Raw genomic sequence first — 16,854 nt, 5'->3', positions numbered from 1 at the left:
ATTTATAGTGTTTAATACAAGTACTGGTTCATCCTCAATTAAGTAGGCCCTATATTTAAAATTGCAGTGTTAAAATCATTACTAACATGATTTGGTGAATTGGTTAGTAATTAAATAAACATGGATCGTATAGTCCTCTGGAATTAGTAACATCTTTATCGATACAACCTGACATTCCATCCCGATTTTAAAGTTGTTGCCAGTTTTTTTTGAAAATAGTGGCAGTTGATGTGAGCCACTGACAGATTGTGCTAATATAAATTATTGGTTTCTGTGTACACAAACCTAGTCAACTGATAGAACAACATATTGTGAGCTATAGCAACTGTTATGACCTTCCAACTAAGCCAATGAATGAAAAATGAACGAAATGGTTATGGAGAATAGCCAGTTTTGAATTTTGCCGCCAAAATGAGCTTCCCGCGGCCACCGCTAGGATGCGTTCCTAGGTGGCTGCCCTACTCTCTCTCTCTCTCCCCCCCTCTCTCTCTCTCTATAAACCAATTCTTTGTTTCACTCTCTCTCACTCAGTCAGTTGACTTACCCGCACGCTCGCGATAGTAGCACCTTCCCTACCTAGTGGCCACTGCGGGAACTATCCGAAATTAAAATATTCCCAGACTGAATTTTTAACATAGGCATAGCGCTTCTTATATACGAGTATAAGGTTTGTATCCATTGACTACGCCAGCAACAATCAATAAGGTAGAAAATACAATTTTAGACACTAGCATATTCTGTGATTAAGTTGAAAAAAAAAAAAAAAAAGGCGACACCTGGTTTTTGGAGGGAGGTCTACTTCAGTATCCAATAGTCAATGGTAATATTTATGCTGATTTCAGTCATGTTTCAATTTGCTGGACATCCACATTAAATGAGTGTGTCCTCATCCTGTGGATCGTAGGGGTGGATGGGATGGATAGGGTCAGGTGTGGACGAGGGCGAGGGAGGAACAATGGTGCTGCTACTGGTGGAAGCTAGCGGAGGCGACTCCAGCGGCATCATCAGCAAACTGCAGTTTTCTCTGTAGCCCGAGGTGCTGGATGTCTAAAACAAAAAAATATATTATATTTTGAAAATTGGATGTGATTTTTTAGAATGTAGTTGTTGCCTAAATTATAGTCCGTTCACAAAATTTGGGCTGTTCAAGGGGGGAGGTTTTCTGAGTTCCCGAACCATTTTTTCGCTTAATCTATAAATCAGCTGATCAGCTGTCAGCTGTTTTTTCAATGTTAGGATGAGGTGGAGGGGATGGAATCGCTTCCCAAAGTCTGTTGCCCTAACTGCTCCACTAATTTTAAATGCTACGCAAACTTTTACACACTCAAAGCCTCATGAAGAAAATATAAAAGAAATCAGAGAATTTACAAGACCATGAGAAATAGACAATTAGATGATTCAAAGGGACACAGACGAACTCCAGTGCTTTTATTTACTGCTGCAAGTCTTAGTAGTTTTTATTGTTAGTCAACGCCATGAATAAACTAAATTAAACATTAACTTAATTTACATTTAATTTCATCGTTAAATTAAGTTAGCAATAAGTAAACAACTCACCTGAGATAGAGCACTATCATCCTCATAAGAGATGTCAGTCTTGAGCCCCGCTCTGGGGTTTGTCAGCTGAGCAGACTGTGACGGGGGACTGGTAGGTGGAGGGCTGGTTGGCGGGGGGCTCTGTACAGGAGTGGGGACAGTTTTAAGGGGAGGAGGGGGCTCAGCTCTGGTCGGAGTGCCAAACTCTGGTTTTGTCGAGGTCGGAGTGGACGGCTGTGTACGACTGTGTCCGATGCCGTGGAATTCCCGCTAAACAAAATCATTCTAATTAAAACAACAGTCTTTAGACTAGGAGTTTGCTTTGCTTATGATGAAGGGATAGCAGCAAGGTTACCTTAATAGAAGTACAGGTAGAACACACCGGAGACATATATTTATATAACAATATTTTAGTCCCCTGGGTCTTAGTTATGGCTAACCTGTACTTCTTAGGTAAGCTAGCTGCTGTCCCTTCATTCTACAAATTCTGTTGTAGTGTTCCTATCTATTTCAACCCAAATATTAATGAAAATTCCTTAATTGCTTTGTTAACGATCAGCTGTTTCTTTATTCAGGACCATTTAAATTTAATAATCAAGAACAGCTGGGTCTGGCTTTTAAACTTTAAGTCGTGGCTTTTCATGATCAGGCGACCTTATGATTACTAGGCAAACATATAACAACTCAGGTAGCCTACCGGCACACAGTCTACCATGTGTTGTATGAATTATAGTCTGTATGATGGAACCTGTCTCCATGCCTACCGTTTACCTGGGACTGGCTCAGGTCATAAATCATTGACAAGTGTCCAGGTAGACCTTCGGAGGATCAGGAGACAGGTTCCATCACACAGAGTATAAGCCTAATAGTTGGGTGTCGCATACTAAGACTTACCTCCACTCTACTTTTCCTGAAACGAAACGTCTTGCGACTCTGAGCCTTGGACCGTTGCAGCCTCGGTTTCCCTTTACTCCCTCCGAGGTCACTAGCACTCTCCTCACCCGGACTCAGCACTTCTACAAAAAAACATTGTTCAATCAATACACACATGTTCAATAAATAAATACTAGAGGCATTTAGCTGATGTAGTAGCAAACTTCCCTTAAAATAATAATTTAAATGTGCGTTTCTGTCTCAAGGAATTAGTTGATAAATAAATTGAAGAAGAAGCATTTGGATTGTGAACACATTAAGAAAGACGGAATAGATACACAACTCATTTACTTATGAAAATAGTTCGAGGTAGTTAAAAGCACACAGAAATTTAACAACACAATTTAAATCTTGATGTTTCGCCTCTACGAGGGTTCTTCTTCAGCAGAAAGATAGAAGGAACATATCGTTTCCTTTTTCCTTAATGTAATTCATAAAGTTATATGGCATGTGAATAATTCACTTGTTTCTGAACTTACTACAAACACTATTGGCTTTTATAAGCTGTATGTTTGTTGTAAACCAACTTGCAATAAAAATGCAAACGTAACAAAATGATTCAAGAAAAGTTTTAAAGGGTTTAAAGAAACATATGATAATTCTTCAATTTTTCATAATTAATAGAAAAATGTAAATTCTACCTAGAAGTTTTTTTTTGTTTTGGTGTTCTGTAATTTGAATACAGGGGAAAAGTCTAAATAGCTTTTTAGTAACTTATTAATGAGAAGTCATTAGTCATTGCTATTACGACAACCATTAACCCTTTCAGTGCTAGGCCAATAATTCGTATTTCATAAGACTTTTTTGCCTTTCAATTCCATTACCTGTTGTTGAATATTAACTGTAATGTTGTCACTATTTTATTAATTAGGCTAATTTTGAATAATAAGACAATATGTAACTAAGATAAGTCCTGGTATTTGTATTAAACATTAAATAAAACTTAGTTTTATTTTGTAAATTTCTAAGTTTTCTTATAAATTGTAATGTTCTGATAGCATTGTTTGAAACCAAAATCTCATAAAATCAAAAGACATCTAGTTTACAATGTAATATTGAATTAACCCTTGGTTTAATTGGATAATGTTATCGTAATATAGCCATTTTAGGGAAAATAATTTTTTGCAGCAAAGCCTCAGTAACACAATTTATGATCACTGTTATAGTTAACTGAAAAATATCATCTAAATAGACCGTGACTAACTAGCGCTGCTACCTAGTAACGTATTGAACAACCTGCTGTAGCGCCATCTGTTTGCAATCGTTAGCGTCAACTTAAATACCGGTTTTTGACCCATCAGTCTTTAAGCACAGATAGCCAAGAAGGCTAGGGTGTGTGTCACTTGGCCAGTGGCATTTGTCTGCTCGGGTTCGATTCCCGTTCTGTGTGGCAAATAATTGGTGACCTGTGTGTTTGTAGCGATATACTACAACCACTGGGGCATAGTGAGGTGTTCATAATCCTTGGTTTAGACATACATCTCGAATCATCGGATTATGGGCGAATCTTTTAGCTAAGTGGTTATTAGTGTATCCTATGAACATGCAGGTCACCAATGGCCGTTTTGCTACTTTTTGTTAAAATAACCTTCCTCTCAGTACAGTAAAAGTATACAGTAACTGGGCCAGTACTGAGCCAGTAACAGGGCCAGCAGTGATCCAGTAACTGGGCCAGTACTGGGTTATACTGGGCCAGTACTGGGTTATACTGGGCAAGTACTGGGTTATACTGGGTTATACTGGGCCAGTACTGAGCCAGTAACAGGGCCAGCAGTGATCCAGTAACTGGGCCAGTACTGGGTTATACTGGGCCAGTACTGGGCAAGTACTGGGTTATACTGGGCAAGTACTGGGTTATACTGGGTTATACTGGGCCAGTACTGAGCCAGTAACAGGGCCAGCAGTGATCCAGTAACTGGGCCAGTACTGGGTTATACTGGGCCAGTACTGGGCAAGTACTGGGTTATACTGGGCAAGTACTGGGTTATACTGGGTTATACTGGGCTAGTACTGGGTTATACTGGGTTATACTGGGCAAGTACTTGGTTATACTGGGCAAGTACTGGGTTATACTGGGCAAGTACTGGGTTATACTGGGCAAGTACTGGGTTATACTGGGCAAGTACTGGGTTATACTGGGCAAGTACTGGGTTATACTGGGACAGTACTGGGTTATACTGGGCAAGTACTGGGTTATACTGGGCCAGTACTGGGTTATAGTGGGTTATACTGGGCCAGTACTGGGTTATACTGGGTTATACTGGGCAAGTACTTGGTTATACTGGGCAAGTACTGGGTTATACTGGGCAAGTACTGGGTTATACTGGGCCAGGACTTTGTTATACTGGGCCAGTACTGGGTTATACTGGGCAAGTACTGGGTTATACTGGGCAAGTACTGGGTTATACTGGGCAAGAACTGGGTTATACTGGGCGAGTACTGGGTTATACTGGGCAAGTACTGGGTTATACTGGGCAAGTACTGGGTTATACTGGGCAAGTACTGGGTTATACTGGGCAAGTACTGGGTTATACTGGGCAAGTACTGGGTTATACTGGGCCAGTACTGGGTTATACTGGGACAGTACTGGGTTATACTGGGCAAGTACTGGGTTATACTGGGCAAGTACTGGGTTATACTGGGCAAGTACTGGGTTATACTGGGCAAGTACTGGGTTATACTGGGCAAGTACTGGGTTATACTGGGCAAGTACTGGGTTATACTGGGACAGTACTGGGTTATACTGGGCAAGTACTGGGTTATAGTGGGTTATACTGGGTTATACTGGGCAAGTACTGGCCGGTACTGACCCAGTATAAATCCAGTACTGGGCCAGAAAATCTTTTTATATGGGATGTTATTCTGATGGATAATAAGTAAACTGTTAATTACTGTTATTTATTTTATACTAAGCTATATTAATAGTTTACTGAAAAATGTACTTTTTGTTAAAATAACCTTCCTCTCTATATTTCTTAGAGATTTAAAAAAACGATATGTCGTTTGTTAGCACTGAAAGGGTTTAACACTTTATCACAGCTGACATACCAGAGGTGGGCTGAGCCGAGGAAGCATACTTGGACATCAACAAAGCTACAGTTGGATCACTGCCCGGAGCACTGGATATGGACTCTGAAACATCAACATCATCCATCTCAACAATCTAATTAACCTGTAACGAATATTTTGTTGAGGGGGCGGTAATTATCTAGTAGCTACATTGGTTATGATACCAGGATTAGAGAACCTTTACGACATCAGTTGATTAACTGATCACTCTAAAATCATTTTGGTCGACGAAAAGCGACTTTGACATAAGATGGGAATCAGCCCAAGATTAATTTTTGCCACCACAGCCAGGAGTGCCTTAGGAGAAGGCTTGTTGTCTCTGGAGGGCAAGTTAGTCACCGATGTGCTCTAGAAACCAAAAAAGTTGAGACCACGCTTATTCTTGAGACTAACAACTTAGACTACTTGAAGGGATCCACTACAATACGTGGATCACTTTGTTATATTGGTGAGTTACCATTGCATATATTCTTCAATATTCATTTGGATACTTCCTTTTTTTCAGATATTCGCCTCACATGTCAAAATAAAAAGGATAAACTACCTGTTGTCACATTACTGCCCAAGTTTTCTCCTGACTGGATTATGCACATTACATCCCTTCAGCCAGCATAAGATTGTTAGATAATGAAACTTATCTTGCCTGAAGAGATGTGTAAAGTAAATGTTCAAAACAAAACACATAGTTTATGTTCATGTATTTTGTTACAAACTTTTGACACAACTATTCAGATACGATTAAGTTCTCATACGACAATCTAACGATGACTGATGAGCCGAAATGTGTGAATCCAGAACGAAACTTGGACCAAAAGGTAACAACAGATAATTTAACATTTCTATTTGTCTAATAACTAGTCCAGAAACACCACAACAAAAAATAAAAAAGATATCGGAAGCTGAACACCTAGCCGGAAATACTAAAGTGGATTGTCGCTCTACCTCTGTGACCCGGAGTGACGTTGCCACTTTGGTTTCCTCCCGTCAACAAGTCTATCAGAGAAGGCCGATGGTGACGTTGGTGTGTGGCGATCTTCTCACAAGATGCGTGCTGCACCTCCTTCTTCAGATTGGTCTGTTCATCTGTTGGGAAAAGTAGGAACATTTTGAGATTGGTAACCCCTAGATGTCCACGATTTCTTAAACACCAGTAACATTACGAATTATCAATTCAAAGTTTGCTTAGGCTAAGAAAGATTTGATGAATTTCTGAAACGTTGACGTATACCCACCCAGCTGACACTAATGTGTCAAAACATGTCTTGATTTCACCATTCAGAATTTTGAACTGAATTGACATAAGTAATATATTCTTACAAAAAGCTATGATACTGTACAAATCACCTATTACCATTCTCTCTTAATTAATTTACCACAAGAATCACAATAATAGTTCATGTTATATATAATCAATACTCTGTTTGAAGTTTTACAATTTAAAATGAGTATTTAAGTTTTAAAAATAGACTTAATGTGCTGAAACTCACCATACTTGCGATCGTCCAGCTCCTCCTTGAGTTGCTTCATCTCGTGCATTAGTTCCACCAGCAGAGCTCCACGACACTTGGGAGCGACCAGGCTCAGCCCAGACATCTTCTCTCTCACGATGAATTGCATCTGTCTGTCGTACTCTGACAATGGAGGCTGGTTCAGCTGATAACATACAATAGTCAATTACAGTCAATCTGTTATATATATCAGTTCCACCAGCAGAGCTCCACGACACTTGGGAGCGACCAGGCTCAGCCCAGACATCTTCTCTCTCACGATGAACTGCATCTGTCTGTCGTACTCTGACAATGGAGGCTGGTTCAGCTGATAACATACAATAGTCAATTACAGTCAATCTGTTATATATATGAGTTCCACCAGCAGAGCTCCACGACACTTGGGAGCGACCAGGCTCAGTCCAGACATCTTCTCTCTCACGATGAACTGCATCTGTCTGTCGTACTCTGACAATGGAGGCTGGTTCAGCTGATAACATACAATAGTCAATTACAGTCAATCTGTTATATATATCAGTTCCACCAGCAGAGCTCCACGACACTTGGGAGCGACCAGGCTCAGCCCAGACATCTTCTCTCTCACGATGAACTGCATCTGTCTGTCGTACTCTGACAATGGAGGCTGGTTCAGCTGATAACATACAATAGTCAATTACAGTCAATCTGTTATATATATCAGTTCCACCAGCAGAGCTCCACGACACTTGGGAGCGACCAGGCTCAGCCCAGACATCTTCTCTCTCACGATGAACTGCATCTGTCTGTCGTACTCTGACAATGGAGGCTGGTTCAGCTGATAACATACAATAGTCAATTGCAGTCAATCTGTTATATATATGAGTTCCACCAGCAGAGCTCCACGACACTTGGGAGCGACCAGGCTCAGTCCAGACATCTTCTCTCTCACGATGAACTGCATCTGTCTGTCGTACTCTGACAATGGAGGCTGGTTCAGCTGACAACATACAGTAATCAATTACAGTCAATCTGTTATATATATGAGTTCCACCAGCAGAGCTCCACGACACTTGGGAGCGACCAGGCTCAGTCCAGACATCTTCTCTCTCACGATGAACTGCATCTGTCTGTCGTACTCTGACAATGGAGGCTGGTTCAGCTGATAACATACAATAGTCAATTGCAGTCAATCTGTTATATATATGAGTTCCACCAGCAGAGCTCCACAACACTTGGGAGCGACCAGGCTCAGTCCAGACATCTTCTCTCTCACGATGAACTGCATCTGTCTGTCGTACTCTGACAATGGAGGCTGGTTCAGCTGATAACATACAATAGTCAATTGCAGTCAATCTGTTATATATATGAGTTCCACCAGCAGAGCTCCACAACACTTGGGAGCGACCAGGCTCAGTCCAGACATCTTCTCTCTCACGATGAACTGCATCTGTCTGTCGTACTCTGACAATGGAGGCTGGTTCAGCTGACAACATACAGTAATCAATTACAGTCAATCTGTTATATATATAAGTTCCACCAGCAGAGCTCCACGACACTTGGGAGCGACCAGGCTCAGCCCAGACATCTTCTCTCTCACGATGAACTGCATCTGTCTGTCGTACTCTGACAATGGAGGCTGGTTCAGCTGACAACATACAGTAGTCAATTACAGAAAATCTTTTATATACATCAAATAAGGTCAACTGGACTTTCAGTTTATTCCTGATAGGTTTGTCATATGCAATAAGAAGGAATTTAGAATTTTGCAGCCAATGTATAATGGTATGTTACTGAATCTTATGGTGTGATGGATGAGAAGGCTGTAGTCTCTGGTTCCATTCCAAGTGGTTGTGGAAATCCTGATTCCCAGGAAGATTTAGATAGCTTGCAGCAAACCTTCCTAGTTCATGAATGTAGAGTGCTAGAGAGTAGTAAGACAAAAACAATGAAAAATATCTCTACATCAACTAACAGTGGAGAACACACCTTCTGGTTGATGAAAGGCAACAACAGCACAAACACAGGCGACCGCTGGGAGACAACAAAGTCTATGAAGTTCCAGTAGAGCTGCCTCGCCTCGTGTACTTTACTCATGTCTCGCACTGTCCGAGCGATGCGTGGCCAATCCTTCACCAGGTCGTTCTCAAAACACACCAGCATGATCTTCAGACCTGTCGGGAAATTAGGCGTGGTTATTCATTGATAATTTATACTTACTAAAAAGACTCACTAAACCTGTATGTTACTTTGCGTGCTCGTCCGTATCTTCTACTTTTCTTTCCAGTCTTGTTAGGTTTATTTCCAGTAACCCACATCTCGTAACAGACTAAGGCTGTAAAGTAATTTCTTTGGCAAGACCTTTTCTTTTCACCGAGGATATGTATGACCCATCTGATTATTGTGCTTTGCACTTTATACACAATATCTGGATCTGTACAAAATTCTCCACTTTTCTTTACTTACACTTTCTATCATTGATTCTATAGATAAAGGCGAGCAAACCGTAGGAATTTTCATCGACCTCAGCAAGGCATTTGATAGTGTTTGTCATACCAAATTATTAAGTATTCTTTCAAATTTTGGAATAAAAAATAAAGCTTATGATTGGATCAAATCTTATTTATGTAATCGAACTACTTTTGTTGAACTGAAATACGTAAACAAATATAATCAACTTATATCTTGCCGTTCCAGTAACAGTCCGTTGAAATATGGTGTACCACAAGGATCTATATTGGGACCTTTATTCTTTTTATGTTACATCAATAGTTTAGCTAATTTCAGTGATCAAAGTAAAATCACTTTATATGCAGATGATGTAAATATAAAACTATCCGGATACCATGCAAATGATATAGAAATATCTTCTTTTATAAAACTTAATGCAATCCAACAACATTTAGCTGATTTAAACCTTTTATTAAATAAACAAAAAACTAAATATATTAATTTTTCCGCTTCAAATAGGAAAAGTGGGTCTGTGGTAAAGAATGTTTGTCTTAATGATTCCTTTATTGATGAAGTTAAGGAAACAAAATTCCTTGGTTTAACTGTTGATAGACTTCTTAGCTGGAACACTCATGTATCTCAAGTTTGTAAAAAAATGTCAACAGGTATTTTCATCCTTAGAAAATTATCACCATTTTGTGATATTAAAACCCTTAAAGCAGTTTATTTTGCTTTTGTGCACTCTCATGTCTCTTTTGGTTTGTCGGTTTATGGTAACACCTCTAATGAAAATTTAAACATGATACTTATATTACAAAAAAAGCAATAAGAATAATAATGAAACTTAAGTGGTTTGAGTCAGCCAGAGAACATTTTCCAAATTTAGGAATAATGACAGTTTACAACCAATTAATCTATGATCTGATTCTGTGGATAAAAAAAAATCAAAATAGTCATTGTATGCTAGGTTTTAATCACAGATATGAAACTAGAAATAAGAATAATTTTTGTTTTAATAGACATAAGCTAACATTTTATGAGAAGAAGCCAACATATTCAGGCATCAAATTTTATAATTCATTACCAGAAAACATAAAATGTATAACTGATTTTGGGTCCTTCAAAAAGAAATTGAAGTCATTTATTATTGTTAAACCTTTGTACAGTTTTAATGAATTTTTTTAAGCATATGTCGTCTGTAACAGTTAATTTAATTTCTTACAGTGATTATAATTTTAATTTATTATTGTATTATATATACTTGTACTTACTAGTTTATAATAGTACTTGTTGACGCCATTCTGTACTCTATGTGTACATAATGAATAAAGATAATTTTGATTTGATTTGATATTATTAAATCAGTCCATGAATTTTCTTTTCAAAAACTATTGTCCGCATGTCCAATCAGTTGGAAATCAGACACTTAAGAGCAAAAGAGAAGAATCAATTTTGTCCATATAAATCCTCAGAGCCGTAGACTATAAAATGAGAACACAGAAATCTCGATTATAGTTGAGTAACATACCTTTTAAACATGATATACTAATACTCCTAGGAGAAAAAGTCTTGCAAACATTATATCCCATAATAAACTGCAGAAAAATATTTCACTTTGAATTGTTGTCAGAATCTAGACGAGGCTACTGTCAACAATCAAACACTGAGCTCTAATTTAGTGGGTACTGAATAATAAACATTTTTAGGTAGCCTATTTTTAAAATGGTACAAAAGGATTTAAAGATATGAAGCAGTTATGACTGGACTCACCTAAGAATGCAACCTGGTAGACGCTCCGAGACACTGTGGGGCTGACTTTGGTCTCTCTTCCGAGGAACGTGAAGGACCCAGTGCGAGTGTCTGAGGATGACTTAAGGTTCTGCGATGTAAGTGCTGCGCTCTTGGAGGTGGGAGGACACATGGCGTGCAGTATAACAGTCAGAGTGTAGCTGATGTCTGTGTGTCTCATACAATGTACATCTGGGGATAAACAATGTGCGATATTGCTGGGTCTAAATTTGCGATGTGACAAGTCGAGTTAATGAATTAACTCGAGTCAGGCCCAAACTCAAACTCGGGCCACAGGCTGGAGTGCAATAGTCACGCTATACACATATTCTTTTTGCCTAGTACGCTAGGCTCCAGTCCGTGGTTTTTCACGTAACTTCAGGCTAGGCCGAGGCGTTGCGCATTATCATTTGGATAAATCCATTGGTGAGTGGCAGGATTTGAGCCCGGAACGTCAGGGACCGAAGACCCAAGCATTCACCACTCAACCAGCTCTCTCCCCGACATCCCACATATTGTTTGAGTCAACTTGTTAAACCACGAGCTCATAAGGAGAAATCCAAACCTATACGAACTCAAGACTGCTGACTCGTATCGCAAAACTGAAACATCATAGGCTAGGCCAAAAGTGATTTAGGCTAACGAAACTTACATATCATGGGCTGAAGCTGAAAGCCTGTCTATTGACACTCCCTAATAGAGGAATAGGTCTGACTGAACTTATTACTCAATTTGTCAAACTCTTACGAGCCAAACATACAATTGTACATAGCTTACAGATTCATAACTCGAGTCAAGAAAGAACTCAACTTGTCACACATCAGTTGCTCTAGTGCTCTCTTTAAATTAATAAGAACTCTGTCCTGTTAGAATAGAATAGAATGTTAAAATAGAACCTAAAAAAGACTGAAACCGGTCTCAATGTAAGTTGAGCTCCATGATTGCTCATATTTAAAATATAAAAAAAAGTAAATGATTAGGTAGCGTAGATAAAATCAAAATAAGTTTGCTCAACTCGCCTTTCCGACCACTGCCGACTCTGAGACACAGAGGAAGCAGCAAGTTCATCAACATACTCTCCGTCTTGTCCTGACTGGGAAACACCGAACTGCCTCCACAGACCTGCTCTAGTGTGTACGTCTCCTACAAAACACATACACAAGAAAACATTGAACGTGTTCTATACAACAAAGCAGTTGGATGAAATAACTAACAAGAAAGTACGACGATTTTTACAGATTTTGTAGTTGACCTTTGCCACCAATTACCAATAACTAGACCATAGGCTTAACCCCTCCGGTCCTCATTGTGAACATTGATTAGGCGTTTTTTTAAAGCCATTTCACGTCTGTCACGTTCCACTTCTATACAAATTACTCATTTGCTGTAAATATTACAAATCTGGTGATAAAATGCAATTGACTTGCGATTTATTGAAATCTCATCACTCCAAATTAGCACTCATTTTAACAATACACCGTAAACAAAGTATACTATAATTACTTTACTTGAAATGGCAACCATACAAAAATAGGTCTTTTAAGCCAAAGTATGAATTAAGTTTAGTGAGCTTGTGTTGCAAAAATATCCTTGATATCGTGACCATTTTCACTAACATCATCACCTAAGGTCACTAAAACTTCATCTCCTGCAATAGCAGCAAAATCAAAATCTCATATTTCCATCGTTCACAGAAACATTATAATCGGCGGCATAATCTTGAAATCTTACAAAAAAGTTTTCATAAAATGTAAATAAATTCTGTGAACCACAGGTAACATTTGTCGGCAGTACTGGAGAATTAATAATTCCAGTTACGGTAAAAATATATCTAATCTTATCACCCAAAGGCACAGCCTATTTTGAACAAATCACAAACCTCACCAAAATTATTGGTGGTATAAACCACATGCTTTACAGCCTAAAGCCGGCTACAGACATGCGCCATTCTCAAAGCACAAAATGTTTGACGTTCGGAGATCTAGTTGTCTTGCTATTCGCCGATTTACAAGTAGACGTCTACATACGTGTTGTTTTCCGAGCAACTGTTAGTTTCAGGGATAGCAAAAATATTCGTTCACTTTGATAAGTGTAAAAATACCAACAATGGACAGGAAAACACAAGCACGAAAGTTTTCTGCTTGCCAATTAGACAACCTATCCACACTACTCTCGCTGTTCGGTGCTTGGCGAATGGAGCATGTCTGGAGCCACCTTAAGACACAACACAAGTGAACCAGTACTAAAAATCCATAATCAAATAACATACCAAGTTGTTTAAGAAAACACTATTATGATCAAACAAATTACTTTTCATTACTTTTACTTTTGATCTATCTAGGTGCAGAACTAAATCTATTGTGAGTTCACTCCACACACTCGACTCAACGAATAAATTCTCACCATCGTAAGATGTCTGAATAGCTGAAAACAGATTATTGAACAAATAAAATTTTTTTTTATCTCCAAAATATTAGGCGTGTGTTATTGAACAAATAATTAGTTAATTAATTAATTGGCATTATACTTTTTGACAATTAAAATAACAATAATTTAGTTATTAATTATAACAAAAGTTAGTCTTATTTACGATAAAGTTAAATATTCATCATATAAACTATTTTATTTATTTCCTTGTATTGATATTAAAATTAGGTGTAATAATTATGTAATATTTGAAATCAAATCAAATATTATGCACACTGTAAAAGGTACAGTTAATATCTAATTTATATTGGATGTTACAAATAGTTTCTTTTACAAGTAAAGTAATCAATTAGTATGAGTTGTCTTTAGTACATTTTATATTAGTGCTGTATTAGTAATTCTACAAGGCAGAAACAAAATGTAATATTGAGATATTTGGATTAATTTTTTATAATAAAATTACTCAATTTTATAAGGATATAAAATTTTATAAGGATATAATAGGTATTAATTAAAATATAAACAAAAATTATATTTAGAGGTATTGTAAATATTGTATTTTTTTATTATAAATTTTTTGGCTATTTATGTGGTAATGTTGAAACATATTATCTTATCATCCATTTCAGTAACGTTTGAATGTAATGTGCATCTAACATAGGTAATTAGTGCTCCGTGAATAAAAAATCTTGTTTAATATAGACGTAAATAATAAAACGTGACCACACATAACTCAAGTGTATAAATAAACGACTGCTTCGTTAATACAACCCAAACTGCTTTACTTCAAAGCCCAAAAACCCTTTTTGACAAAATAAACCTTTTAATTTTGATTGTGAGGTAGTCTGTATCCTTTTGAAACACCCATGTGCCTGCACGGTCAGTAAAACAATTAAAACATGAAAATGAACTAGTTGTGTAAGTAAATAGCTAAAAAAAGGCGGTTTTCACCCTGATTTCATCCCTGGTTTCTACTTTCGAACTGAATCAGCCCTAAGCTATTTAAAGGTGATATTTTGCTTCTAAATGTGATTTTGGAAAAAGTTGACGATACCACAAACGGTGTTTTAAAACTGAACACCACTCGCAGTACTAACAAGTCTAACAAAGTCTAAACATGTTGCTCACCCCAACAGCCAATATCTGCAGAGCGATGAGTCTCACTACCATGGAACAGAAGTGCGGAGGAGGTACTTGGCTCATCAGTGCGTTGGTGGCAGACGACTGACTCTCGCCTACCATGCCGCTGTTCTCACCAAGGATCAGAGACTGTGAAAAAAACATCCCTTGATAGATTATCTCACCAGACGATGTTTGTGATTTCTTTGAGTAAAATATAAATAATTAAGAAATCCTCTTTAAGCTGCTACACTAAACTCTCATTTTTGCTGGAGAAATATCTGCATAAAATCACACTGAATAAGCTGATCTTCATTAGCTAAACTTCATCTAGTGTAAAATTGTACCAGGCTATAGCTTAGGGGCCTAGGATGTGAAGGTGGGACATAAATAAATAATTGTACTCTAAATATAAAATGTACTCTAAAAGTTCCACTCTCACCTGGCAAGTAGACACCAGCTGTTTCAAGTTCTGCATGTGTACAATGTACGGATGTCTAGATAGAGTCTCGTAGACCCCTCGTAGCAATCCACTGGCTGCTTCCCAGTCAGTGTGGCGCTGAACATAAACAAGCAATAATAAAAATAGGTAATAAACATAAAACGACTTGCACTACTTATGACAGTTCTAATTTATTTTTAAAACTTTTATTTTTTAGGTTTACAACTTGTTAAAAGTCAATACAGTGTAAGTTTTACGGTTATTTACTACAATATTCATAAAATTATACTTTTCTTAAAATTATTTAAAAGTGTTCCACAAAGCACTGATCATGTACGTGAGTTTGGGGCACAACATGCTGAGAATGTAAGAAACAAAGTTCATGTCATTAGAAAAATAAACATTTTACTAGTAACACTTTATCCATAAGTTGTAATCATCATTCACAACTATCAATGTAATCTAAACCACATTGAAAAACTAACTTATAATTCAATCCAATAGAATTAAGGGATAGGAGCTAGCTTATCTTAGAAAGAAGTACAGGTAGGCCAAAGAACATAGAAGCCACATAAAAAAACACACAATATTCCGTCCCTGGGACATTTAGATTAGACAAAGATGAAAATATCATTGTTTATTTGTCCAAAATAATATTGAACAATAAAAAACTCACCCCAGAAAATAAAATACTGTGTATTTTACATGTCTGTGAGTTCTATGGCCTATCAAAAAATCAAAATCCCTAAACTCTTTCCTTATACAAAACTGTTATCATCCAACTCATAGATTTTGATAAACCTAAATAAATCCAGAATCCATCTTGGTAATTCAAGTTTGACAAGAACGTACCCTAATGCCGGGTTTCTTGTATATCTTGCTGAACGTCTTGTCTATGCGGCGTAGTATGAGGATGAGAGCGGGTCGCAGCGCCTCGTTGGACCAGTCCGTGGACGGCAGCAACTGGGTGATGTAATGTTGTAACCCTTTACCTGACATCGTGTCAGGGTCGTACGGTGAAACCTTCAACAGTGTGTGGGCAATGTCTGCCAGCCTCTGTGAGGAAACATTAAATAAGTTTTTTTGCTATCCCAGTTTAAAGAACTTGAATTGTATAAGATTATCTTTGTTGTAGCCTGTAGTTGAATAGGTAAGAAGTTTGAGTCACCCTATGCATGAAAATCTTTTAAATGTTGATTTGATAGTGTTTTAAGCCAAAAACATGTTTTAGTTTGAAATATATAAACAACATAATTCAGTAAAACTTTCTCTTCTCAGATTAAACAAAAAACTCTTTTTTGCCCTTAATTATCTAAACCCTTACACACCAACATCTATTATAGTGAAGTTACAGAACGTACTGTTTAAAGGGTTAATTTAATAATTGGCACATACAATGTGGGATCTGAGATCCAACAGCTCGACCACTTTGCCGTCTTGAGGGAACTTCTTATTGAGTTCGACTAGTCTTGTCGTGCAGGTTGTCACAAAATCTGCGACAAGAGAAAGCAAGACGTCGCGAGGTCTTCGGAAGTCATTACGCAAAACCTGTCAACAGCATCATCATTAAAGTATTGAAGATTAGTTTTTTGATTCTAAGAATGCAAAAAAAAAATGTCCTACAGT

General features: G+C 37.7%; 1 protein-coding gene across 1 annotated transcript in view; it reads right to left on the bottom strand.

Moving 5' to 3' along the window:
- Window positions 1-785: 785 nt before the first annotated feature.
- The window catches only part of LOC128991485 (protein unc-80 homolog), a 113,086-nt gene continuing 97,017 nt past the window's right edge, over window positions 786-16,854 (bottom strand). Inside the window, exons 54-66 of the mRNA XM_054414405.1 lie at window positions 16,624-16,776; window positions 16,081-16,284; window positions 15,229-15,345; window positions 14,796-14,936; window positions 12,260-12,383; window positions 11,223-11,432; window positions 8,991-9,175; window positions 7,026-7,191; window positions 6,481-6,621; window positions 5,518-5,601; window positions 2,431-2,552; window positions 1,558-1,806; window positions 786-1,047 (exon numbers count right to left, since the gene is read on the bottom strand). Coding sequence (XP_054270380.1) covers window positions 871-1,047; window positions 1,558-1,806; window positions 2,431-2,552; window positions 5,518-5,601; window positions 6,481-6,621; window positions 7,026-7,191; window positions 8,991-9,175; window positions 11,223-11,432; window positions 12,260-12,383; window positions 14,796-14,936; window positions 15,229-15,345; window positions 16,081-16,284; window positions 16,624-16,776 — 2,073 coding nt within the window. The 3' untranslated portion in view covers window positions 786-870. The remainder of the gene's footprint in view (window positions 1,048-1,557; window positions 1,807-2,430; window positions 2,553-5,517; window positions 5,602-6,480; window positions 6,622-7,025; window positions 7,192-8,990; window positions 9,176-11,222; window positions 11,433-12,259; window positions 12,384-14,795; window positions 14,937-15,228; window positions 15,346-16,080; window positions 16,285-16,623; window positions 16,777-16,854) is intronic.

This window comes from Macrosteles quadrilineatus, unplaced genomic scaffold, assembly GCF_028750875.1.
Source record: "Macrosteles quadrilineatus isolate MER2022 unplaced genomic scaffold, UCM_ALF_1.0 Scaffold_4__1_contigs__length_99947679, whole genome shotgun sequence".
Taxonomy (NCBI): domain Eukaryota; kingdom Metazoa; phylum Arthropoda; class Insecta; order Hemiptera; family Cicadellidae; genus Macrosteles; species Macrosteles quadrilineatus.
The sequence above is the reverse complement of the archived record's forward strand: the minus strand, read 5'-3'. Positions and strand labels throughout refer to the sequence as shown.